Here is a 27,365-nt window from a genome sequence, read left to right as displayed (position 1 = left end):
GGTGGCTCTAGAAATAGTGGACGCATTGGTGATTATTTTCCAATGTTCAATAGATTCAGGATCAGTTCCTGTGGATTGGAGGATAGCTAATGTTATCCCACTTTTCAAGAAAGGGGCGAGAGAGAAAACGGAGAATTACAGACCAGTTAGCCTGACATCGATGGTGGGGAAGATACTGGAGTCAATTATTAAAGAAGTAATAACGGTGCATTTGGATAGCAGTAAAAGGATAAGTCCAAGTCAGCATGGATTTATGAAAGGGAAATCATGCTTGACTAATCTTCTGGATTTTTTTGAGGACGTGACAAGTAAAATGGATGAAGGGGAGCCAGTCGATGTAGTGTATCTAGACTTGCAGAAAGCCTTCGATAAGGTCCCACACGGGAGATTGGTGAGCAAAATTAGACCACATGGTATTGGGGATAGGGTGTTGACATGGATAGAGAATTGGTTGGCAGACAGGAAGCAAAGAGGAGGAGTAAACGGGTCCTTTTCAGAATGGCAGGCAGTGGCGAGTGGAGTGCCACAAGGCTCGGTGTTGGGGCCGCAACTGTTTACCATATATTAATGATTTGGATGAAGGAATTAGAAGTAACACTAGCAAGTTTGCAGATGACACAAAGCTGGGTGGCAGTGTGAACTGCGAAGAGGATGTTAGGAGGTTGCAGGGTGACCTGGACAGGTTGAGTGAACGGGCTGATGCATGGCAGATGCAGTATAATGTAGATAAATGTGAGGTTATCCACTTTGGCAGCAAAAACAAGGAGGCAGATTATTATCTCAATGGTGTCAGGTTAGGTAAGGGGGAAGTGTAGCGAGACCTGGGTGTCCTTGTACACCAGTCACTGAAAGTTGGCGTGCAGGTACAGCAGGCACTGAAGAAAGCTAGTGGCATGTTGGCCTTCATAACAAGAGGATTTCAGTATAGGAGTAAAGAGGTTCTTCTGCAGTTGCATAGGGCCCTGGTGAGACCACATCTGGAGTATTGTGTAGAGTTTTGGTCTCCTAATTTGAGGTAGGTTCACGAGATTGATCCCTGGGATGGCGGGACTGTCACACGAGGAAAGATTGAAAAGACTAGGCTTGTATTCACTGAAGTTTAGAAGGATGAGAGGGGATCTTATAGAGACATATAAAATTATAAAAGGACTGGACAAGCTAGATGCAGGAAAAACGTTCCCAATGTTGGGGAAGTCCAGAACTAGGGGCCACAGTCTTAGAATAAAGGGGAGACCATTTAAAACTGAGGTGAGAAGGAACTTTTTCACCCAGAGAGTTGTGAATTTGTGGAATTCTTTGCCAGAGAGGGCAGTGGAGGCCAAATCACTGGATGAATTTAAGAGAGAGTTAGATAGAGCTCTGGGGGCTAGTGGAATCAAGGGATATGGGGAGAAGTTGGGCACAGGTTACTGATTGTGGATGATCAGCCATGATCACAATGAATGGCGGCGCTGGTCGAAGGGCCGAATGGCCTCCTCCTGCACCTATTTTCTATGTTTCTATACATTTACATATCCAAATGTCTTTTAAATGTTGTTATAGTACCTGATTCAACTACCTCCTCTTGCAGTTCGTTTCATATACCCACCACCCTCTGCGCAGAAATGTTGGCACTCAAGTTCCAATGAAATCTTTCCCAGTGGATCAATGTCCCTGTGGATAAATGTGAGGTTATCCACTTTGGTGGCAAGAACAGGAAGGCAGATTATTATCTGAATGGTGTCAGGTTAGGAAAAAGGGAAGTACAACGAGACCTGGGTGTCCTTGTACATCAGTCGCTGAAAGTAAACTTGCAGGTACAACAGGCAGTGAAGAAAGCTAATGGCATGTTGGTCTTCATAACGAGAGGTGTTGAATATAGGAGCAATGAGGTCCAGTTGCAGTTGTACAGGGCCCTTGTGAGACCACACCTGCAGTATTGTGTGCAGTTTTGGTCTCCTAATTTGAGGAAGGACTATCTTGCTATTGACAGAGGTTCACGAGGTTAATTCCTGGGATGGCGGGACTGTCATATGATGAAATAATGGAACGACTGGGCTTGTATTCACTGGAATTTAGAAGGATGAGCGGGAATCTTATACATATAAAATTATTAAGGGGTTGGACACGCTTGAAGCAGGAAACATGTTCCCGATGTTGGGGAAGTCCAGAACCAGGGGCCACAGTTTAAGAATAAGGGGTAGGCCATTTAGAACTGTGATGAGGAAAAACATTTTTCACACAGAGTTGTGAATTTGTGGAATTCTCTGTCTCAGAAGGCAATGGAGGCCGATTCACTGGATGCATTCAAAAGAGTTAGATAGAGCTCTTAGGGCTAGCGGAATCAAGGGATATGGTGAGAAGGCAGGAACGGTCATGATTGTGGATGATCAGTCATGATCACATTGAATGGCAGTGCTGGCTCAAAGGGCCAAATGGCCTACTCCTGCACCTATTGTCTATGTAGCTATGTATCCCCTCTCACTTTAAACATATGTCCTCTGGTTCTTGATTCTCCTATTCTGGGTAAAATACTCTGTGCATTCCCCTCATGGTCTCATACACCTCCATAAGATTACCCTTCACCCTCCTGTGCTCCAAGAAATAAGTCACAGTCACACAGCTCAAAAGTAGGCCACTCGGTCCAAGGCGTCCATGCTCTAATTTAATCTCTCTAAACCTTTCCTATCCATATATATGTCCAAATGTCTTTTAAATGCTCTTATAGTTTTGTTTTGTACTCTTACATCATTCAAAATACCTCAATTAGATCACCAAAGGATTATAATCAATTTTATTTCAAGCTTCCTCGTAATTTAACTATTCAACCAGTGTTATTTTGCTAAACGTATACTGTAAAGCATTCATCAGCTACATAAATGAAATGCTCTATTCTGAGGTACTGTATATGAGACAAGATTACCAGGCTGACTGCCTCCTCAAAGAAACACAACATCCTCGCTACCTGCTGGACAGGACATCTCTGGCCGGCAACCTCTCAATGTGGCAAAGCAGCATTAAGGATGGTACTGGGAAACTCGACTCCACAGAAACCCCAAGTGGGGCAGTTTCACAAACCACCACCCACCCAACTGCCTGCCATCTCTTGCCCCATCTGTGGAAGAGTCTGCAGTTCCCATTTAGCTTCATTGGCACGTCCTGGACTAGCCACATCGAACCAATGGCCAAGAAAGCACGCCAATGGCTCTACATCCTTGTAAGACTTAGGACGTTCGGCATGTCCCCAACAACTCTCAACAACTTCTACAGATGCGCCGTAGAAAGCATTTTATCAGAATGCATCACATGGTTTGGAGACAGCTCCATCCAAGACCGCAAGAAACTGCAGAGAATTGTGGACGCAGCCCAGACCATCACACAAACCAACCTCCCTTCCATTGACTTCATCTACACTTCACGCTGCCTCGGCAAAGCCGTCAACATAATCAAAGACAAGTATTACCCCGGGCACTCTCTCTTCTCTCCTCTCCCATCAAGCAAGAGGTACAGAAGTGTGAAAACGCACACCTCCAGATTCAGGGACATTTTCTTCGCAGCTGTTATCAGGCAACTGAACCATCCTATCACCAACTCTCTATATGAGCTACCATCAACCTCATCGGAGACCCTCAGACTATCATTAATCGGACGTTACTAGACTTTATCTTGCACTAAATGTTATTCCATTTATCATGTATCTGTACACGGTTCGATTGTAATAATGTATAGTCTTTCCGCTGACTGGTTTGCTGCAACTAAAGCTTTTTACGGTACCAATAAATTAAACTAAAGAACTACTAAACTGGGGAGAAAGCAATTCAGTTTTGATTTTTGGGGACTGATTAAAGCAAGGGCACGGGATACAGTGCCCAGATCTCTGAACCCCTGTAGGTCTGGTTCAGTTCAGAGATACAGCGCGAAACAGGCCCTTCATCCCACTGAGTCTGTACCGACCAGCGATCCACACACACTAACACTATCCTGCACAACCTAGGGACAATTTACATTTATAGCAAGCCAATAATTAATTAAGCCAATTAACCTACAAACCTGTACGTCTTTGTATTGTGGGATGAAATCGTAGATCTTGGAGAAAACCCAGTTACGGGGAGACCGTACAAACTCCGGACAGACAGCACCCGTAGTCGGGATTGAACCCGGGTCAATGGCACTTACACCACCACCTGATCTAGGCTTTGAACAAAGTGCTGTTGAACCCTTGGCCTTTGAATGTCATGAACCATCATAATGATTTCCATGCTGACCTTGCCTATTTGCTTTGGTGGCTGCAATCCTTTGTGACTCGCGTTTCCATCTAAACGATTCAAGTCTGCATTACAATTTTAACGTCGGGGAAGAATTCAAGAGTTCAAAAGGCCTGGATAGAGTGGATGTGGAGAGGATGCTTCCACTAGTGGGAGAGTCCAGCACCTGAGGCAGTAGCCTCAGAATAAAAGGACGTACCTTTAGGAAGAAGATGAGGAGGACTTTGCTAAGTCAGAGGGTGGTGAATCTGTGGAAGTCATTGCCACAGAGGACAGTGCCAGACTCTTGGTTAGTACTGGTGTCAAGGGTTGCGGGGAGAAGACAGGAGAATGGGGTTGAGTGGGAGAGTTAGATCAGCCATGACTGGATGGCAGAGTAGATTAGATGGGCCGAATAGCCTAATTCTGCTCCCATCACTTAGGAAAAGAAAATTGCTTGTGTTTTTGTAATTCATTTTGAAACTCCTTAAATGGCAAAGCTTGTGGCTGGTAGAGACACACACTACCTCAATAACAACAGGTCCACCACCGATTTTCTGGCAACTGATGGTCTGGCACCTCCATTAATCCATAGAAACATAGAAAATAGGTGCAGGAGGAGGCCATTCGGCCCTTCGAGCCAGCACCGCCATTCATTGTGATCATGGCTGATCATCCATAATCAGTAACCCGTGCCCAACGTCTCCCCATATCCCTTGATTCCACTAGCCCCCAGAGCTCTATCTAACTCTCTCTTAAATTCATCCAGTGAACTGGCATTTGTCGGGGTTGATGACGATACCATGCATTAAAACTGTGGCCTCTGGTTCTGGACTCCCCCAACATCAGGAACATGTTTCCTGCATCCAGTGTGGCCAATCCCTTAATAATTTTATATGTTTCGAAAAGATCCCCTCTCATCCTTCTAAATTCCAGTGAATACAAGCCCAGTCGCTCCAGTCTTTCATCGTACGACAATCCCGCCATCCTGGGAATTATCCTTGTCAACCTACGCTGCACTCCCTCAATTACAAGGATGTTCTTCCTCAAATTAGGAGACCAAAGCTGTACACAATACTCCAGATGTTGTCTCACCAGGGCCCTATACAACTGCAGAAGAACCTCTTTACTCCAGTTGTATAGGGCCCTGGTGAGACTAGACAAAAATACAAGAGTATTTCGTGTGGCACACGCTCTTTCAGGATGTGTGCCTCTATCCTGAAAGAGTTAATTGTTTACCCCTTTGTTAATTGTTAATTCTTTATTGGAGTTTTTAGCAGTCCGTGGTGCTTTAGAGACATGGCAGGGGTATAATTAGTGGGTTGGAGGTGTATTACGGTATCATTATTACGTGACCTCTGTTGGTCTGGCAAAATGAATCATCCAGCAAGATTCTAGAACCAAGGGTGCCCGAAAATCGATGGTGGGCCTGTACTTATCAACTTTGCAACCAAATATCCATATAAGCTGTGATAATAATAATAATAATAATGCATTACATTTATATAGCGCTTTTCATATACTCAAAGACGCTTTACAGAGATTTAGAGAACATAGGGAAATGAATAAATAGATAAATAAGTAAATAAGTAAACGAACAGAGAAAGGAGACAGAAGGTGAGGTGACCTTCAGTGGTTGAAGGCAGTACTGAACACCATAGGGTGGGAGCAGCGATGGAGAAAGCCCTGTCCCCCCAGGATCTGAGTTTGGTCCGGATGTGGGGGGATAGGAGATTGGCAGCAGCAGAGCGGAGGGTGCAGGTGGGAGTGTGCCTGTGGAGGAGGTCGGTCAGGTAGGATGGGGCCAGGTTATGGAGGGCTTTGTAGGTTATGAGGAGGATTTTGTACTGGATTCTCTGGGGGATGGGGAGCCAGTGGAGTTTGTAAAGGACGGGGGTGATATGGTCACGGATCGGGGTGTGGGTGAGTAGACGGGCAGCGGAGTTTTAAATGTATTGAAAGAATATCAGTACAACAACCTCAGGAAACATCCTCCAACGTGGCCCTTGCTGATCTCTGTAAACATGCAAACAACTGACCTATAATTAACAGTACAATCGGCCCAGAGCAATATCTCTAAAAATACTCCAAAAACACACTGCAGAGGGTTTAAATAGATGACGACACAAGAAACCGCAGATGCTGGAATCTTGAGCAAAACACAAAGTGCTGGAGGAACTCAGCGGATTCATAAATGATAGTAGAATTAGGCCATTCGACCCATCAAGTCTACTCCGCCATTCAATCGTGGCTGATCTATCTCTCCCTCCCAACCCCATTCTCCTGCCTTCTTCCCATAACCCCTGACACCCATTCTGATCAAGAATCTATCTCTGCCATAAAAATGTCCATTGACTTAATACGTTCCACAGATTCACCACCCTCGGACTGAAGAAATTCCTCCTCAACTCCTTCCTGAAGGGACGTCCCAGGGACATCCTGGAGAAAGCTGGCAAAGGGAGCTGGGGCAACCCTTTCTTTCCAGAGGAGACCGGGCAGCGTTATTGGAGAGGTCATTGCGGCAGCCGATGATGGCGCCGACCGAATGTCGAGGACAAACAAGGACGCTACTGCCGAGGGAAGGAACAAGGGTGGATCCAGTGTGGGGGACCACCATGAGGATGAGGGGGGGTAGAACAATGGGGACCTGGCGTGGGGGAGAACACAGGGGGGACTGGCACTGGGGAGGGCGAGGGGATTTGTAACTTTGTAAGTGCCCTTTATGGACGATTATTTGCAGACCGTGGCGTGGTATTCAAGCAAAGAATATCACTGTGACTTGTCAAATGCGACAATAAAGTATTCAATTCAATTCAATTGCCGCATCCTGCCCCACCCCACCCATCCTCAGATGCTGCTTCTCCCACAGTCTTCCAGCAGAACTCACTGCCACAGATGGCTGTGGAGGACAAGTCAACGGATATTTTTAAGGCAGGGATTCACAGATTCAGGATTCTTGTCAGGGAATGAAGCAGAAGAATGGATTTGAAAGGGAGAGCTAGATCAGCTGGGGAGGTGGGGGAGGGGGAGGGTGGAGAGGTGGGGATGGGGGGAGGTAGGGAGGTGGGGATGGGGGAGGTAGGGAGGTGGGGATGGGGGAGGTAGGGAGGAGGGGGGGGGATGGGGGAGGTAGGGGGGGGGGATGGGGGAGGTAGGGGGGGGATGGGGGAGGTAGGGAGGGGGGGGATGGGGGAGGTAGGTAGGGAGGGGGGGGGGTGGGGGAGGTAGGGGGGGGGGGGTGGGGGAGGTAGGGAGGGGGGGGATGGGGGAGGTAGGGAGGGGGGGGGATGGGGGAGGTAGGGAGGGGGGGGGATGGGGGAGGTAGGGAGGGGGGGATGGGGAGGTAGGGGAGGGGGGGGAGGGGGGGATGGGGGGGGAGGAGGTAGGGAGGGGGGGATGGGGAGGTAGGGAGGGGGGGGATGGGGGAGGTAGGGAGGGGGGGGGGATGGGGGAGGTAGGGAGGAGGGGGGGATGGGGGAGGTAGGGAGGGGGGTGGGGGAGGAGGGGGGAGGGGGTGGGGGAGGGGAGGAAGGGGGGAGGTAGGGAGGGAGAGGGGGGATGGGGGGAGGTAGGGAGGAGGGGGAGGAAGGGGGAAGAGAAGGGGGGGGAGGAAGGGGGAGAGAAGGGGAGAGGAGGGGGGGGGGAGGAGGGGTGGAAGGGGAGTGGGAGGGGGGGGGGAGGGAGGTGGGGAGAGTGGAGGGTGGGGATGCGCAGCCCCCGCCCGCCGCCCCGCACTCTGGACGTCCCGCAGGGAGCGGCGAAGCACAGACACAGACACAGACAGACACAGACAGACACAAAGAAACAAACGCCGCAACTGGGGGAAAGTTGCATCGAAACTTCAGCCGCAACACTTCACTGCTCAACTGCCCGGCAACACACTTGGCCAGTTTAGTGAAGTGAAACAGAACTCCCCTCCCACCGTTAAAGTGAGGCTGTCCCCACCCCTGGGGCCATCTGTCCCCAAATAATGCCCCACCCCCCTCGCTCTCCCTCCCTCCCTTCCTTCCCCTACTCCCCCCCCTCCCGACCCTCGCTCCTTCACTCAACCTCTCTCCTTCTCCTCCCTCTCCCACACCCCTCCCCCTTTCTCCCTCCCCCCCCCTCCCAACCTCTACCCCCCACCATCCACCTCCCATCCCTCCCCACCCCCCGACTGTGCCCGGGCGGCACCACCACCACCGACGCCAACTCCCGGCAAGTGTGTGTGTTACCTGTGGGGCGGCCGCTCACACATCGTGGGGAGGGTCCAGCCCACACGGGAGTCACACAGTCAGACAGTCAGACAGACAGGCCGGCTTTACCAGCCGCTGGCGGCTCTTCCTTGTCCGAGCAGCGCGGGGCGTGGACTTGCTCACACAGCGTCCCACTGCCCCACTGTCCCACTGTCCCACTGCCCCACTGTCCCACTGCCCCACTGTCCCACTGCCCCACTGTCCCACTGTCCCACTGCCCCACTGTCCCACTGCCCCACTGCCCCACTGTCCCACTGTCCCACTCACCCACTGTCCCACTGTCCCACTGTCCCACTGTCCCACTGTCCCACTCACCCACTGTCCCACTCACCCACTGTCCCACTGTCCCACTGTCCCACTCACCCACTGTCCCACTGTCCCACTGCCCCACTGCCCCACTGTCCCACTGCCCCACTGCCCCACTGTCCCACTGTCCCACTGCCCCACTGCCCCACTGTCCCACTGTCCCACTCACCCACTGCCCCACTGTCCCACTCACCCACTGCCCCACTGTCCCACTCACCCACTGTCCCACTGTCCCACTGCCCCACTGTCCCACTGCCCCACTCACCCACTGTCCCACTGCCCCACTGTCCCACTGCCCCACTGTCCCACTCACCCACTGTCCCACTGTCCCACTGCCCCACTGCCCCACTGTCCCACTGCCCCACTGTCCCACTGTCCCACTGCCCCACTGCCCCACTGTCCCACTGTCCCACTGCCCCACTGTTCCACTGCCCCACTGTCCCACTGCCCCACTCACCCACTGTCCCACTGCCCCACTGCCCCACTGTTCCACTGCCCCACTCACCCACTGTCCCACTGCCCCACTGCCCCACTGCCCCACTGTCCCACTGCCCCACTGCCCCACTGTCCCACTGCCCCACTGCCCCACTGTCCCACTGCCCCACTGCCCCACTGTCCCACTGTCCCACTCACCCACTGTCCCACTGCCCCACTCACCCACTGTCCCACTGCCCCACTGTCCCACTCACCCACTGTCCCACTCACCCACTGTCCCACTGCCCCACTCACCCACTGTCCCACTGTCCCACTGCCCCACTCACCCACTGTCCCACTCACCCACTGTCCCACTCACCCACTGCCCCACTGCCCCGCTCTGCCCCACTGCCCCACTCTGCTCTGCCCCACTCTGCTCTGCTCCACTGTCCCACTCTGTCCTGCTCTGCTCCGCTCCACTTGCCCAGCGCCGGGGGCTGCAGCAGCAGCAGCTCTGCTCTGCTCTACAGCCAGTGGGCAGCGGCCGGAGGGATGCTAACAAAGCCGCATTGTACTCTCGCTGACACTTTCCACCCCCATCATTCACACTGACAGTCAGGGGGAGTATCGCACGAGGAGCCTTTGTCAATTACACTGTCACTGCTGGTGAAATTCACAATGCACCCCAAAACATAGAAACATGGGCGGCACGGTAGCGCAGCGGTAGAGTTGCTGCTTTACAGCGAATGCAGCGCCGGAGACTCAGGTTCGATCCTGACTACGGGTGCTGCACTGTACGGAGTTTGTACGTTCTCCCCGTGACCTGCGTGGGTTTTCTCCGAGATCTTCGGTTTCCTCCCACACTCCAAAGACGTACAGGTATGTAGGTTAATTGGCTGGGTAAAAATGTAAAAATTGTCCCTAGTGGGTGTAGGATAGTGTTAATGTGCGGGGATCACTGGGCGGCACGGACTTGGTGGGCCGAAAAGGCCTGTTTCCGGCTGTATATATCTGATATGATGATATGATATGACATGGGTGCAGGAGTAGGCCATTCAAGAAGATCATTACTGATCATTTAAAGTCAGTGCCCCGTTCCTGCTATTTCCCCATATCCTTTGCTTCCTTTAGCTTTTAGAGCTAAATCTAATTCTCTTGAATACATCCAGTGTATTGGCCTCCACTGCCTTCTGTGGCAGAGAATTCCACAGATTCACAACTCTCTGGGTAAAAACGTTTTTCCTCATCTCGTCCTAAATGGCCCACCCCTTATTCTTAAACTGTGACCCCTGGTTCTGGACTCCCTCAACATGGGGAACATTTTTCCTGCATTCAGCCTGTCCAATCCTTTAAGAATTTTATGTTTCTATAGGATCCCCTCCCATCCTTCCAGTGAAAATAAGCAGGCCACTTTGAGGCAGCGCAGTGTTAGGGCAGCTGCCTTACAGGTTCCATCCTGACTGTAGGGAGTTTGCACGTTCTTCCTGTGAACCACGTGGGTTTTCTCTGAGTCCACTGGTTTCCCTCAAGATGTACAGGTTTGTAGTTTATTTGGCTTTTCACCCCATCGTTCACACTTACAGGCAGAGTATTGCACTAAGAGCCTTTGCCAATTACACACTGCTGGTGAATTACTACATGCACCGAAAAATAAGGCTGGCGCAGCAGTAGAGTTGCTGCCTCACGGCATCAGAGACCCAAGTTCGATCCCGATAATGGGTGCTGTCCGTACGGAGTTCGTACGCTCTCCCTGTGACTGCATGGGTTTTCTCCAGGTGCTCCAGTTTCTTTCCACACTCCAAAGACGTTAAAAAAATTGTAAATTGTCCCCAGTGTGCATGATAGTGCTAGTGAATGGGAATTGTTGGTTGGTGCAGACTCGGGCCAAAGGGCCTGTTTCCGTGCTGTATCCCTAAACTAAAAAAACTAAAGGCGGAGCAAAACGCAAGATGCTGGAGGACCTCAATGGGTCAGGCAGCATCTGCGGTGGGAATGCCAGACCTACCGGGTTGGGTCCAGCAAGACAGGTGATTGTCATCGATGTCAGGAAGCGAGGCGGTACACTTGCCCCAGGTTGCATTGAGAAGCGGTACACCTACCCCAGTTTGCATTGAGAGTGCCTTAGCAGAGATGGCCGAAGGCTTTAAGTTCCTAGGAGTAAATATCACCAGCAACTTGTCTTGGTCGAAACAAGGACTAAGAAAGCACACGCACAAGTACTTCCTTAGAAGGCTAAGGCACATCCCCAACAACTCTCACCAACAGAGGCATGTCCCCAACAACTCTCACCAACAGATCCATTAAGAGGCAATAAAACAATAAGGCCACAGGCAATGATGGTCCAGTTTTATACTGCCATCATAGAGTCTGTCCTCACCTTCTCCATCGTGGTCTGGTTTGGCTCAGCCACCAAGCATGACATCCGGAGGCTGCAGCGCATCGTTCGATCGGCCAAGAAGGTTGTTGGCTGCATCTTTCCCCCATTGACAAACTGTACACTGCAAGGGCCAGGAAGCGAGCGGGCAAGATCATCTCTGACCCCTCTCACCCTGGCCACAAACTCTTTGAAGCACTTCCCTCTGGAAGGCGACTCCGGAATGTCAAAACCACCACAGCCAGACATAAAAACAGCTTTTTTTTTCACGAGCAGTAGCTCTACTCAATAACCAAAAGTGCAGCCTCCTTTTGCTCTGGTATTTTATTTCATTCTTCACATGTTTAAACTATAATGTTTTATTCTTAATTTTTTTACTGTTTTATGTTTTATTCTGAATTGTTTACTGTATGTCGTGTTGTTACTTGCGAGCAAAGCACCAAGGCAAATTCCTTGTATGTGTTTATACTTAACTAATAAAATTTATTCAATTCAATTGAATAATGTTTCCTTTGTGTCCAGGGTGGACGTTTGATTCAAGATCAAACTGACTTGAGGAATTCCTCACTCAGCTGAACAGTGATATGGCATTCCTTCTCTCCAGAGATGCTGCCTGTCCCGCTGAGTTACTCCAGCATTTTGTGTCTACAAGTGATATGGTCTGGGTGGTTCCATCACAAGAACGGGATGGAGAATTCCTCAGTGTAAGTACTTGACCACATGTGCAAGCTGGGCTTTGCTCCTCAGCACTTGCCTGCACTGCCATCTTTTGCCACGTGGCTTCCAGCTCCATTTCCAGGCCTCCCAGTCTGGGCCCAAGCAGGATCTCTGGTACCTGCACTCCATCCACCGCTTGCCACAACAGCTCTCGCTCCGTGCACTGCCTTGTCCACTCTCTGCCATGCGCCCGAACCTTCTGGCCCTCGCCTCATCACTCCCGCAGCTCTGAGCCTCACACACCCAGATCTGCAATGGACTTCACCTTCACTTTATCCTCCACTGGATCAATGCCTTCAGTCATTACTACTGGCCTCACAATTCATTCCTCTTCTCTCCTCATCTCACAGCCTTTTGTCTTCTTTTCATCTCTGGCATTTGTCCACCCGTCTGCTAAACAACTCCCCTCACCTGTATCCACCCATCACTTGCCTGGCTTTCTCCCACACCCACCTTACTTCCAGTTTCCTCCCCCCTACTTCGATCAGTCTAAAACAGCATCCCGACCTGAAATGTCATTTATCTATGTTCTCTGGAGATGCTGCCTGACCCGTTGAGTTACTTTATTTTTAATGCTACCGCATTCCTTTGGCAGATCCCAATTTTCTCAGCAAGTCTAGGTCTACCACGTTTGATAGCTGGTCTTTGCCAGTGAGATCTACGTAGATATCTTTAATCTTCTCTCCTCACACCTGCAAGTCTAGGCGTAGACCTGGCAGCGGCTTCATCAAGCATTTGCTCTCTGTTCACCAGGGCCAGCTGAAGTTTCCAGTCGCAAGCCAATTCAATTCGCCTTCTCAATCCCACTTGTGTCCTTGCCCTCCTTCATTGCCAGAGTGAGGACACATGCAAAATGGTAGAACAGCACCTCATATTCTGCTTGGGAAGCCGACAACATAAAGACATAAACATTGACTTCTTCGATTTCAGGTAGACTCCCTCACCTTCTCTCTCCTTCTCAACTACCCAGGGCCTCCTATGCACACATGGTTTTCCCCACCATCACCCAGTTGCTTTCCCCTCCCTGCACTACCTCTCTCTGCTCACCACCCACCCACAGCGGGTTCCAAGCCCCCCCCCCCATACCCCTGCAGTTGTCATCTACCTCCCTCTGTGTCCACATTTCACTCCTCGCCTTCCTTACCAGATTCCATCAACTGCCGTCCTTTTATCTTCCCCACATCATCTCCAGCCTTTGTGACTGTCTCCGCCCTTCTCTCCTCACGACTTACTCAGCCGCCAACCACCCTCTCCTTGCCTGGACCCACCAATTACTAGGCACCTCTTGCCCCACCACTTTCATAAGGTCATAAGTGATAGGAGTTAAATTAGGCCAAAGAAACATAGAAAATAGGTGCAGGAGTAGGCCATTCGGCCCTTCGAGCCTGCACCGCCATTCAATATGATCATGGCTGATCATCCAGCTCAGTAGCCTGTACCTGCCTTCTCTCCATACCCCCTGATCCCTTTAGCCACAAGGGCCACATCTAACTCCCTCTTAAATATAGCCGATGAACTGGCCTCAACTACCTTCTGTGGCAGAGAATTCCACAGACTCACCACTCTCTGTGTGAAGAAATGTTTTCTCATCTCGGTCCTAAAAGACTTCCCCCTTATCCTTAAGCTGTGACCTCTGGTTCTGGACTCCCCCAACATCGGGAACAATCTTCCCGCATCTAGCCTCTCCAACCCCTTAAGAATTTTATATGTTTCTACAAGATCCCCCCTCAGTCTTCTAAATTCCAATGAGTACAAGCCTAGTCTATCCAGTCTTTCTTCATATGAAAGTCCCGCCATCCCCATTCAGCCCATCAATTCTACTCCACCATTCAATCATGGCTGATCTATCTCTCCCTCCTAACCCCTTTCTCCTGCCTTCTCCCCTTTCTCCTGCCTTCTCCCCATAACCTCTGACACCCGTACTAATCAAGAATCTATCTATTTCTGCCTTAAATATATCCACTCACTTTGCCTCCACGGCCTTCTGTTGCAAAGAATTTTTACCAGCCATCTCCTTCTACTCCATCTTGAAGAAGGGTTCCAACCCAAAATGTTGCCTGACCATTTTCCTCCACAGCTGCTGCCTGATGCACCAGGTTCCTCCAGCAGTTTGGTTTTTTTTGCTCTTGAATCGTTCCACTGCATAATGCAACTTTAACTGAGGAATTCCTAGCGATGGCATCACCTCCCACCTTATTGGGATCGCTGGAGCCCTTCACGGAACTATGTTTTGTTCCTTCCCGTTCTTCATTTCCAGCAACATCATCTCAAGATTTCAATCATTCAAATACTTAAATCAAAATCCAAGCCTAGATACAAGATCTCTCACCCATCTACCATTGGTCCTGGTGTGCAGACATTGTCAATTTAAAATTCCCATACTTATATTTTAAACTTCCTTTAGCTTCATCTTCATACTCATTCAATCCTACAAACTTGAAATATGTTCATCTTTTGACATAAGCTTTTAATGTAACCACTCTTGCTTTGCTTCATTCTTGCTTCATCATTTCAAGAGAGCCAAGGGTACTTTAATGGCATAATGACAATATTTGTACCGAAATGGAACAATTAAATTCTTACTTACAGGAAAAATCAGGTTTGTAAACACAGTACTCAATAAATAATACAATAAACAGACAAGAAAGGTTCAATGAATCAAAAAACCAATATAGTGCTAAACAAAACAAAGCCCAAAGTTCGTAGTGTTAAGGTTCATTTAGAGATACAGCGTGGAAACAGGTCATTCAGCCCACCGGGTCCGTGCCGACCAACGATCCCCATACACTAGCAGTAACTACTATACCACTGCGCCACCGTGATACCCAAGGCTGTGGGCAGACCGCCCAATATCACCAAGGCAGTTCATAGTGTGAGCCTGATTTGCCCCATAACTGATCTTTTGCCACCCTATCCAACATTTAGCATCTACAAGCTAGTCTGCATTCCCTTCTGCTCCATTATGCCCCTTCTTAGAACTCACCTTTTAGATCAATCTTTTATCATGGTTATACCTTCTCCTTTGGCACGGCGTTGGTTTATAAGTGTCTCTCTTTTATGAATCACCTTTTTACCACAAATATATCCTAGCGTATTTTTATAGAAAATCCCAAGATCTGTGCAGCCAGTGAAATACGTTTTGAAGTGTAGTCACTGCTGTGATATAGGAGGCCCTCCAGCCAACTTGCTCCCAATGGGATAATGACCAGGTAATCTAAAATTATCTCAGTCCAAGAATAAAAATGAGGCATTGGGAATAGCTCCCCTGCTAATCCGTCCTCGAGTCTCCAGAGCACATGAATCTGCAATCTTCCGAGTTAAAGCTGGAGTGCAGTGCGTCATAGAACATTGCATCATAGGAACAGGCCATTCGGCCCACAATGTCTGTGCCAAGACCAACCAACTCTTATCGGCCTGCACATAATCCATATCCCTCCACTCCCTGCATATCCATGTGTCTGTCAAAAACCTCTTAACCACCACTATCGTACCTGCCTTCACCACCACCTCTGGCAATGCATTCCCGGCACCCTTAAATGCAAAAACAAACTTGAGGTGAAGTGCCTTGGTGAGTAAAGGGTGAGTCTTTGGCTGAAGACACTTCGGTGAGGAGGCTGAGGCGAGGAGGCGACACTTATTCTGTTGTGTGTTTAAATATTTAAGCGTAATAGCAGGGATACTGGTGCAGTGCGTATGCTGCAGGATGTGGGAAGCCATTGGCACTGCTGTGTCACTGACCACTACACCTGTGGGAACTGTGTCCAGGTGCAGCTCCTCAATGACCGAGTTAGGGAACTGTAGCAGCAGCTGGATGACTTGCAGTCCATCCGGGATGACGCACGCTTCCTGGACAGGACCTGCAGTCAGTTCGTCACCCCAAGAGTGCAGGAGGTGGGACGGGTCGGGACGGGTCGGGACGGAACGCGAGGGGATGAAGCAGGTGCAGGAGACCTTGGTGGAAGTTTCTCTCGCAAACAGGTAGGCCCTCTTGGGAGCTGTCGGGCCAGACGACGCTTCTAGTCCAAGCGGTGGAGAGGTCGGTGGCTCCAATCTTCGCGATGAGACTCAACCAGCGAGACCGACATCGGGCAGAGCCATAGTGGTGGGTGACTCCATTGTCCGAGGTGCGGACAGGAGATTCTATGGTGGCAGGCGAGACTCAAGGATGGTGTGTTGCCTCGCTGGTGCCAGGATCCAAAAGTTCTCGGACCGACTTCAGAACATCCTCGAGAGGAAAGGTGAGCAACTGGAAGTGGCTGTGCATGTGGGCACGAACGATGTCGGGAAGAAGAGGAAGGAGGTTCTGCAACGTGAGTTTCGAGATTCAGGAAGAAGGCTGAAAAGCAGGACTTGTAGGTGGTTATCTCTGGATTGCTTCCAGTACCTTGCGCTGGTGAGGGCAGGAAATAGGGGATAGGGGATCTGAATGTGTGGCTGAGGGGCTGGTGCAGGGAGCAGGGATTTAGATTTATAGACCACTGGGATCTCTTCTGGGTTAGGGGTGACCTGTACAAAAGGGACATGTTACACCTTAACTGGAGGGAGACCAACATTCGGGCAGGCAGGTTTGCTAGCGCTACACGGGTGGGTTTAAACTAAATAGCGGGGGGGAGGGGTTGACAAATTGGGAATATAAGGATGGAGTTAAAGGGGAAGAGAATACAGGAAAAGTTACAAAAGGCACCCGAATTAATGGGACGGAAAGTTCAAGAAGGGATAAGAGAGTAAGGTCAGGTGAAATAGGAACTGGTGTGAGAGGGGAGGTGAATACCGAATTAAAAGAGTTATATATGAATGCGCAAAGTATAAGAAATAAAGTGGATGAGCTTGCAGACCTCCCAACCCTTCCGAATCTGGCGGAAAGTTTCCACTTTCTTATTTCATTTCCGCCATTCTGATTTTGCCTCACACTTTTCCGCAAAACACATGCCTCGCCACTCGCCACACCTCTGGCTTGGCCTCGCCTTGCCGCTGGACCATCCTCGCCCCTGGCCTCGCCTCACCGCTCGCCCCGCCTCGCCGCTGGCCTAGCCTCGCTGAGGAGCATGAAGCCCGTTGATATTGAGAGGGGATGGGGGGGAGGGATTAGGGTGCAGGGGAGGGGGGCAGTGGAATGGGAGGAGGGAGTGGGGGTCGGGGGGATGGAGGCAGGGAGGGGGAAAGTGGGGGTGGGAGGGGAATGGGGAGGAGGGGTGGATTTGGGGGGAAATGGAGGGGGGAAGGAGTAGGGGAGGGGTGGGGGGAGAAGGGGGGTGGGGGGAGGGGCAGGGAGAGGGGGGGTGGGGGGAGTAGGGTTGGGGCTGACATGGACCGTTGTGATTTGCTGTTGAAGACCACTGGAGCAAGTATGTCTTCAATTAAATTAGGTATGTGCAGTTTTAAATGAAACTCTTCATCTCTTGTCATACATTTTATGACCATTGTTCTTTTATTCAATACCAAGAGAATTGGGATGTGTGAGGAAAAAGCAAAATAGAAAAAAACAAAACAAAACAATTTTTTCTTTGTTGTAAAAAGTATTTCTGTTCAATAACCTTTTTATAATAGTAGAATATACTCATGATAGGCCTGACATTGTACATGTAGTCCAAGAACTACAGACTGTTGGAAATAATAGTCATTTCTCACACATGAATGTAACACAACACGTACGCGCATTTGGCGTGCATACCTTTTTTTTGCTGAAAAGTTGCATTATGTGCATATTATGAATTTTGATGTAAAATTCTGAATTTTAGACATCAAAATTGTGAATTTGTAAAATCAAATGTTTGAAGGTCTGAGCTTGAGGCTGGAATTTTACAGGTTAGATATTGGCAAGTATGATGTTGTGGGAATTACAGAGACATGGCTGCAAGAGGATCAGAGCTGGGAACTGAATATTCAGGGATATACGTCCTATCGAAAAGGCAGACTGGTGGGCAGAGGGGGTGAGGTAGCTTGGAATTAAAGGTAAGGAATTAAATTCAGTCCCTTGCGAGGGGTGACATTGAATCAGAAGATGTAGAGTCATTGTGGATAGAACTGAGAAATTGTAAGGGTAAAAAGACCCCAACGGGAGTTATCTACAGGCCCCCAAACAGTAGCCTGGAGATAGGGTGCAAGTCACATCAGGAGTTAAAATTAGCATGTAACAAAGTAATGCTACGGTGGTTATGGGGGATTTTAACATGCAGGTAGACTGGGGAAATCATGTTGGTACTGAATCCCAAGAAAGGGAGTTTGTAGAGTGTCTCTGAGATGGATTCTTAGAGCAGCTTGTACTGGAGCCTACCAGGGAGAAGGCAATTCTGGATTTAGTCTTGTGTAATGAACCAGATTTGATAAGGGAACTCAAGGTAAAGGAACCATTAGGAGGTAGTGACCATAATATGATACATTTTAATCTGCAGTTTGAGAGAGAAAAGGTAAAATCGGAAGTGTTAGTATTGCAGTTGAACAAGAGGGACTATGGAGGCATGAGGGGGGAGCTGGCCAAAGTTGACTGGAAAGGGACCTCAGCAGGGATGATGGTGGAACAGCAATGGCAGGTGTTTCTGGGAATAATCCAGAAGATGCAGGGTCATTTCAGTGGTGGGGAAGATGCTGGAGTTGATTATTAAACATGTAATAGCGGAGCATTTGGATAGCAGTAACAGGATCGGTCCAAGTCAGCGTGGATTTACAAAGGGGAAATCATGCTTGACTAATCTTCTGGAATTTTTTGAGGATGTAACAAGTAAATTGAACAAGGGAGAGCCAGTGGATATAGTGTACCTGGGCTTTCAGAAAGCCTTTGATAAGATCCCACACAGATTAGTGGGCAAAATTAGAGTACATGGTATTGGGGAGGGGTATTGACATGGATAGAAAATTGGTTGGCAGACAGGAAACAAAGAGTAGGGATTAACGGGTCCCTTTCAGAATGGCAGGCAGTGACTAGTGGGGTGCCGCAAGGCTCGGTGCTGGGACCGCAGCTATTTACACTACACATTAATGATTTAGATGAAGGAATTAAAAGTAAGTTTCGCAAATTTGCAGATGACACAAAGCTGGGTGGCAGTGTGAACTGTGAAGAGGATGCTATGAGGATGCAGGGTGACTTGGACAGGTTGTGTGAGTGGGCAGATGCACGGCAGATGCAGTATAATGTGGATAAATGTGAAGTTATCCACTTTGGTGGCAAGAACAGGAAGGCAAAATATTATCTGAATGGTGTCAGGTTAGGAAAAGGGGAGGTACAACGAGACCTGGGTGTTCTTGTACATTAGTCACTGAAAGTAAGCATGCAGCTACAGCAGGCAGTGAAAGCTAATGGCATGTTGGCCTTCATAAAGAAAGGAGTTGAGTGTAGGAGCAAAGAGGTCATTCTGCAGTTGTACAGGGCCCTGGTGAGACAACACCTGGAGTATTGTGGGCAGGTTTGGTCTCCTAATTTGAGGAAGGACATTCTTGCTATTGAGGGAGTACAGCGTAGGTTGACGAGGTTAATTCCCGGGATGGCGGGACCGTCATATGATGATAGACTGGAGCGACTGGGCTTGTATTCACTGGAATTTAGAAGGATGAGAGGGGATCTTATAGAAACATATAAAATTATTAAGGGATTGGACACGCTGGATGCAGGAAACATGTTCCTGATGTTGGGGGAGTCCAGAACCAGGGGGCCACAGTTTTAATGCATGGTCCCTTCATCAACCCCGACAAATGCCAGTTCAGCCTCCGTGCCATCGACTTTCTGGGCCACCGCGTGACCCAACACGATGCTGTTCCGCTCCCGGACAGGGTCGAGGCCATTCTCCAGTTTCCGTGGCCTTCCACAATGCGGGGGCTTCAGGAGTTTGTAGGGATGGTCACGTTTCATCACCGATTTGTGCCAGCGGTGGCAAAGATAATGCGGCCGCTCTTTCAGTTGCTAACTAGTAATCGGCGGGACGTGCAGTGGAACGCCGACGCGGTGGCTGCTTTTGACGAGACGAAGGAAGCGTTAGCTCGGGTGACGATGCCGGTGCATCCGCGGGTCAATGCCCCACAGCCCTAATGGTGGATGCCTCGGACTCCGCGGTCAGCGGCGTGCTGGAGCAGTCGCTCGACGGTCACTGGCGGCCTCTCGCCTTTATCAGTCGCCGGCTTAACCCGGCGGAACGGAAGTACAGCGCGTTCACCAGGAGCTCCTCACCTTGCACTTGGCAGTACGACACTTCCGCTGTGTCCTGGAGGGCCGGGCCTTTACTGCCTTCACTGACCATAAGCCCCTCACCTTTGCATTCGCTAAGGTTTCGGATCCCTGGTCCCCTCGGCAGCAGCGCCAGCTCACGGCAATCTCCGAATTCACGACCGACATCCGCCACATTGCAGGCAAATGTGACCTGGTTGCTGACGCCGTGTCCCGCCCAGCTATTGAGGCCGTCCGTGACGAGGCCCCGGGCACAGATTATTCCGCCTTGGCTGCGGCCTAGCTGGTGGACGAGGAGATACCAGCCCACCCAACTGCGGTTCCTGGGTCCCTCCGGCTTTACTGTCCTGTGCGATGTTTGCACGGGTCAGCCGTGGCCCATTGTCCCGGCTGCCTGGCGTTGGTGGATTTTCGACGCCATTCATGGGTTGGCCCACCCGTCTATCCGTGCGACGGTCGCGATGGTGGCCGCACGTTTCATGTGGCCTGGGTTGTGGAAGCAAGTCGGTCGTTGGGCACGGGCGTGCATTCCGTGCCAAACATCGACGGTCCGGGTGCCAGTGCAGGAGTTCGCAGTGCCTCGCCAGCGCTTTGACCGTGTTCAAGTGGATATCGTGGGGCCGCTGCCTCCATCCCAGGCTGCCTCGCATCTTCTGACGGTGGTGGACCGTTTCACGCGGTGGCCGGAGGCCATTCCTCTCGTGGACACATCTGCCCTGTCGTGTGCTCGCACCCTCGTGGCCCACTGGATTGCCAGTTTCGGGGTGCCTCTGGGCATTGCCTCAGACCGGGGTGCCCAGTTCACGCCTGAGCTGTGGTCCACGATGGCTTGCCTGTTGGGGACACGGCTTCACCACACGGGTTGGTGGAATTTGTGGAATTCTCTGCCTCAGAAGGCGGTGGAGGCCGATTCACTGGATGCATCCGAAAGAGAGTTAGACGGAGCTCTTAGGACTAGCGGAATCAAGGGATATGGGGAGAAGGCAGGAACGGGGTACTGATTGTGGATGATCGGCCATGATCACATTGAATGGTGGTGCTGGCTCGAAGGGCCGAATGGTCTACTTCTGCACCAATTGTCCATGTATCTGTGCCCCCCCTCCCCGGCCCATTAGCTTTCTGCCCAAGGGGAGCAACTCTGCTCTATTTAACTATCTTACCAATTATTGCTCCATACACCTCGATCAAACCTTTCCATCTTTAAAATGCAAAAAAAACCTGCAGATGTTGGAAAGCTGAAATAAAACAATAAGGGTCTCGCCCCGAAACGTCACCCATTCCTTCTCTCCCAAGATGCTGCCTGACCTGCTGAGTTACTCCAGCATTTTGTGAATAAATCGATTTGTACCAGCATCTGCAGTTATTTTCTTGTAAAACAATAATTGCTGGATACATTGAGCATCAGTTTCTCGCTCCACATTTGCTACCTGACCTGTGAGTATTTCCTGCATTTTTCTCTCGAGGTCTTAGGGTCCTACCTTTCCTTGTGGGACCCGAAGAAAGAAAATTCCTCATCAGTGGAGCCGTGGCAGTAAACCCTTACCATACATAGAACAGTACAGCAGTAGAACAGGCCCTTCAGCCCACAATGTCTGTGCTGAACATGATGCCACGACCAAGTCTTATCTGCCGGCACATAATCCATATCCCTCCATTTCCTGCACATCCACGTGCCTATCCAAAAGTCTCTCAAATGCCGCTATTGTATCTGGCCTCACCACCACCCCAGGCAATGCGTTCCAGACTCTCTGTGTAGATTGGTTGCACTTTAATGCAGATTACCTGATGCAGAAGGTTGAGCGGGGATCTTATAGAAACATGTAAGATTATTAAGGGATTGGACACACTAGAGGCAGGAAACATGTTCCCGATGTTGGGGTAATTCAGAACCAGGGGCCACAGTTTAAGACCAGGGGGTAGGCCATTTAGAACTGAGATGAGGAAAAAAAGTTTCACACAGACAGTTGTGAATTTGTGGAATTCATTACCTCAGAAGGCAGTGGAGACCGATTTACTGGATGCATTCAAAAGAGGGTTAGACAGAGCTCTTAGGGCTAGCAGAATCAAGGGATATGGGGACAATGCAGGAACGGGGTACTGATTGTGAATGATCAGCCATGATCACATTGAATGGCGGTGTTGGCTCGAAGGGCCGAATGGCCAACTCCTGCACCTATTGTCTATGTATCTATGTAAAACATGCTCCACACATCTCCTTTAAACCTTGCCACTCTCATTTTAAGGCTATTCTGGTAAACATCCTCACGTAAGGCAGCATCTATGAGAATGGAATGGAGTTATCATTTTGATAACTTTTCAACAGCTGTGCAAATACTGGAGATGTGAGAGGTTTAAGGAGAAAAGCAAGGAAAGGTAGATGGAGAGGAGAGAACAAATAACTTCGGAAACACAGACTTTGGATAGTGATGTGATAAGTGGAAGATAAATAAAAAATGGTTCTGGGGAAGATGTGAAGACCAACATGGAATCTATATCAATGATTGTTGTTTGAACAAAAAGGGACCAATGGCTGTAATCTGTGATTGTTGAACCACTTCTTGGATTCCAGAAAGATGCAAATTGACTGTAAGATGATATTGATTTTTGAACGCACTTATTTGCTTTACTTAAACAATGCAGAAATCCAAGCCCAAAGTGGGACTGGGACAGAGTATTAAAATTATCATTAAAACCACATAATTGGAAACTCATGGCCAGGCCCAGTAATTCAATAGTGATGTTGTGCAAAACTGCGTTGGTCTCCCTTTTATACAGAGGAATGCATCACAGTTAACAAATAAACTAGAATAGGAATACAAGCAAACTGGTCCAACTTAGAGTGTATGAGACCCAGGAGAGGAGGAGGAGGTGAGGCAGAGGTTCACTTGCACCTCCTCCAACCTCATTTGCCGTATCCGCTGTTCCAGGTGTGAATTCCTATGTATCGGCGAAACCTAGCGCAGACTCGGCGATCGTTTCGCTGGACACCTTCGCTCAGTCCGCTTCAGTGTAGATTTTTAGATTTTTTTAGAGATACAGCGCAGAAACAGGCCCTTCGGCCCAACGGGTCCGCGCCGCCCAGCGATCCCCGCACACTAACACTATCCTACACCCACTAGGGACAATTTTTTTTACATTCGTCCAGCCAATTAACCTACGTACCTGTACATCTTTGGAGTGATCTCCCGGTTGCCAAATACATTAACCTCCCATCCCATTCCATTTCCACACTGACCTTTCTGTCCTGGGCCTCCTCCTGTGGAGACCTGTGACCAGTGGTGTGCCTCGGGGATTGTTGCTGGACCCATTGCTGTTTGTAATGTTTGTAAAATAGTTTATATTAACGATTTAGTTAAGACTATGCAAGGCACGATTAGTAAGTTTGGAGATGACACGAATGTAGGTGGTATGGTAGCCAGTGAAAATAGTTATCAAAAGTTACAGTCGTATCTTGATCAGCTGGGAAAGTCAGCTGAAGATTGTTTGTGATCATTTATTTTTGTCTTCTTGGTGCAAATGAACATTGGTGAATGATGGCTTATATACTGTAACTACAGATTATCCATTGCCTTAATACATCACCCAAAGACAATGCATCTGAGGGATTCTACCAGCATGGGATTGCAGAAGCTATTTGAAAATCTTTCTTTATACAAGTCCTTAACTCTCTGAAAATGGTAACACAAGGAGATTGAGTAGTAAAGGGGCCATATGGTATGCTTGACTTCATCGGTCAGGGTATTGCGTATAAGAATCAGGATGCCACGATGCATATTTATAGGACTTTGGTTAGGCGTAAGAACTTAACATCGAGGAGCTCACAGACTCGGGTTGAGACTGGTCGGGAGCTCCAAGCCGCATGATGTTTGACAAGCCCCGACCTGGGGTAGATCGCCCGGCGCGGGGGAGCTGAGATCCGATCTCCCCCGATGCAGGAGCTTGATCGCCCCGATGAGGAAGGCCCGCCGTCGGCTACGGGAGTTAAGATCGTCCCATTAACGGAAGGTTCGAGCCCCCCGACTGCTGGAGGACAAAGAAGGGAGAGATTGAACTTTTCTTTTCGCCTTCCATCACAGTGAGGAATGTGGAGGAGTCACTGTGGTGGACGTTCATGTTAAAATGTATTTTGTGTGTCCTGCTGCTTTTTATTGTTATGATTGTATGGCAAATGACATTCCTTGTATGTTGCAAAACATACTTGGCTAATAAAGTATGATTTTGATTGTGATGAGAATATTGCCCACCCCATTTCTGGTCACCCCATTACAGGGAAGACAGGAGGCTCTGGAGAGGCTGCAGAGGAGATTTATCAGAGTGATGCCAAGATGAGTGTGCATGCTTCAGGGAGAGGTTGGACAGACTTGGATTGTTTTCTTTGGAACACTGGAGGTTGAGAGGAAACCTAATAGAACATGATATAAAATGATGAGAGGCCTGGATAGGATGAACACTTAGAATCTTTCACCAAAGATGGAACTATCAAATACTAGAGGGCACAGCCTGAAGGTGAAAGGGGGGCGGTTTTCAGGAGATGTGTGGGCAAGTTTTTTTTTAAACGCAGAGGGTGGTGATTGGCTGGAAGGCGTTTAAGAGACTTTTGGATAGGCACATGGATATGGAGGGATATGGATTATGTTCAGGCAGAGAAGAGTTGGTCTTGGCATTATGTTTGACACAGACATTATGGGCCGAAGGACCTTTTCCTGTAGTGTTTTATGTTTATTAAATGACAAATCACATTAACACAACAGATCTGCAAAGTCCATATACATTGCGTTTTAAAGGTGCCTTTTGACATTGCATATGTGACTAATCACGCAGTAGTAGAGCTGCTGCCTTACAGCACCAGAGACCCAGGTTCGATCCTGACTATGGGTGCTATCTGTACGGAATTTGTATGTCTTCCAGTTGACCTGCGTGGGTTTTCTCCAGATGCTCTAGTTTCCTCCCACACTCCAAAGACATACAGGTTTGTAGGATAATTGGCTTCGGTAAAATCTAGTTTAGTTTAGTTTACTGTCACGTGTGCCGAGGTACAGTGAAAAGCTTTTGTAATGTGTAAACATTGTAAAATTCTCCCTAGTGTGTGCGTAGGATGGTGTTAGTGTGCAGGGAACGCTGGTCGGTGCGGACTCGGTGGGCCAAAGGGCTTGTTTCCGAGCTGTATCTCTGAATTAAAGCAAATTAAACCACCGGCATCGGTTGTAGCTTGCCGCAGAAGCGATTTGGTCCTTTGTTCTCCATGACAGCTGCATGACTGACCAAATTACTCCACTTCACTTGATGAGCCAGTCTCATTCGACTGTTTCCCAACCACATGACATCTTTTCAAAGCATCCACCTTATTGGGCTCTTTCTATAGCCACAGGGACTTCTTACAATATTGCACACATGCCAAATTGCTCATTCAGTGAAAAGCCATAACAGATGAACAGGCTCGTCCATGACCTTCAGGAAACATGCATTATTCCAAACTGTGCACCTAGCTTCGTATTATCACTCAACAAATCCTTCCTGACCAGTGGCAGCAGCACAAACTTGCAATTATGTAGTGCTCTCTATCCTTAAGTAGCAGAATGACAAATCACTGTATAATCAAAACGAAGGTATTTATTCACAAAGTGCTGGAGTAACTCAGCAGGTCAGGCAGCATCTCAGGAGAGAAGGAATGGGTGACGCTTCGGGTCGAGACCCTTCTTCAGGCTGATGTCAGGGGGGGCGGGACAAAGGAAGACATAATCAAAAGCTCTGTTAAGGAATAAAAGACACAAAGTGCAGGAGAAACTCAACGGGTCAGACAGCATCCCTGGAGAACATGGATAGGTGACGTTTCCGGTCGGGACACTTCTTCAGACTGAGGGGAAAGAAAGCTGGAAGAGAGGTGGGGGCAGGATAAAGTTAAGGAAACAGGTTTGAAAAAGCACCAGAAGGAAAAAAGAGCAGAAGCAGTTTTGGGAGGAAATTCTAGGACTTACGGTATTGAAAGCGAGAAGGTCAGGTGCTAGTGGTAGTGATTACATTTTGAGGTGATTGAAGGGATATGACTGGAGTAATGCAGATATGTTGGGAAGAATGTAGGAGTGGAGGAGGATAGGGAGAGACCAGGAAACATCAATGTGTACATTTTATAAAGGCTTTACTTAAAGTCTGAAGACGGGTCTCGACCCAAAACTGCTGATGTTGGCTTATAGCAAAGATAGACACAAATGTTGGAGTCACTCCGCAGGTCAGGCAGCATCTGGAGAAAAGGAATAGGTGACGTTTTCAGCTGGAACCCTTTTTCCTGACTAAAAGATAGAGAAGGCCAGAACAAAACAGGGCTGGGAACAGATGATCTCAGTTAGGGTGCAGTTCTACAATGGGCCAATTTGGACTCTACCCTTCCTGAGGTCATCTGTTCCCAGCCCTGTTTTGTTTTGGTCTTTTACATCTTTCAGTTAGGAAAAAAGGTTCCGTCCCAAAACGTCACTCGTTCCTTTCCTCCAGAAATGCTGCCTGACCCACTGAGTTACTCCAGCATTATGTATCTTTCTTGTTTACAATAGACAATAGAAATAGGTGCATGAGATAAGCCATTCGGCCCTTCGATCATCCACAATCAGTACTCCGTTCCTGCCTTCTCCCCATATCCCTTGACTCCGCTATCTTTAAGAGCTCTATCTAGCTCTCTCTTGAATGCATCCAGAGAATTGGCCTCCACTGCCTTCTGAGGCAGAGAATTCCACAGATTCACAACTCTCTGAGTGAAAAAGTTCTTCCTCATCTCCGTTCTAAATGGCCTACCCCTTATTCTTAAACTGTGGCCCCTGGTTCTGGACTCCCCCAACATCGGGAACATGTTTCCTGCCTTTAGCGTGTCCAATCCCTTAATAATCATATATTTCAATAATATCCCCTCTCATCCTTCTAAATTTCAGTTTATACAAGCCCAGTCGCTTCAT

At 49.0% G+C, this 27,365-nt stretch overlaps 2 protein-coding genes across 3 annotated transcripts in view; one reads left to right on the top strand and one right to left on the bottom strand.

Annotated features, from left to right (window-relative positions):
* The window catches only part of LOC144607820 (gap junction gamma-1 protein-like), an 83,787-nt gene that overhangs the window by 6,220 nt on the left and 50,202 nt on the right, over positions 1-27,365 (bottom strand). The gene's annotated exons all lie outside the window — the stretch shown is intronic.
* LOC144607739 (uncharacterized) lies at positions 19,927-20,289 on the top strand. Its single transcript, XM_078424777.1, has one exon. The coding sequence runs from the start codon at positions 19,927-19,929 to the stop codon at positions 20,287-20,289; it is 363 nt and encodes a 120-aa protein (XP_078280903.1).

The sequence above is a fragment of the Rhinoraja longicauda genome, chromosome 29, assembly GCF_053455715.1.
Source record: "Rhinoraja longicauda isolate Sanriku21f chromosome 29, sRhiLon1.1, whole genome shotgun sequence".
NCBI classification, from domain to species: Eukaryota; Metazoa; Chordata; class Chondrichthyes; order Rajiformes; family Arhynchobatidae; genus Rhinoraja; species Rhinoraja longicauda.
Note: the sequence above shows the minus strand (reverse complement) of the source record. Positions and strands in the feature narration are given on the sequence as shown.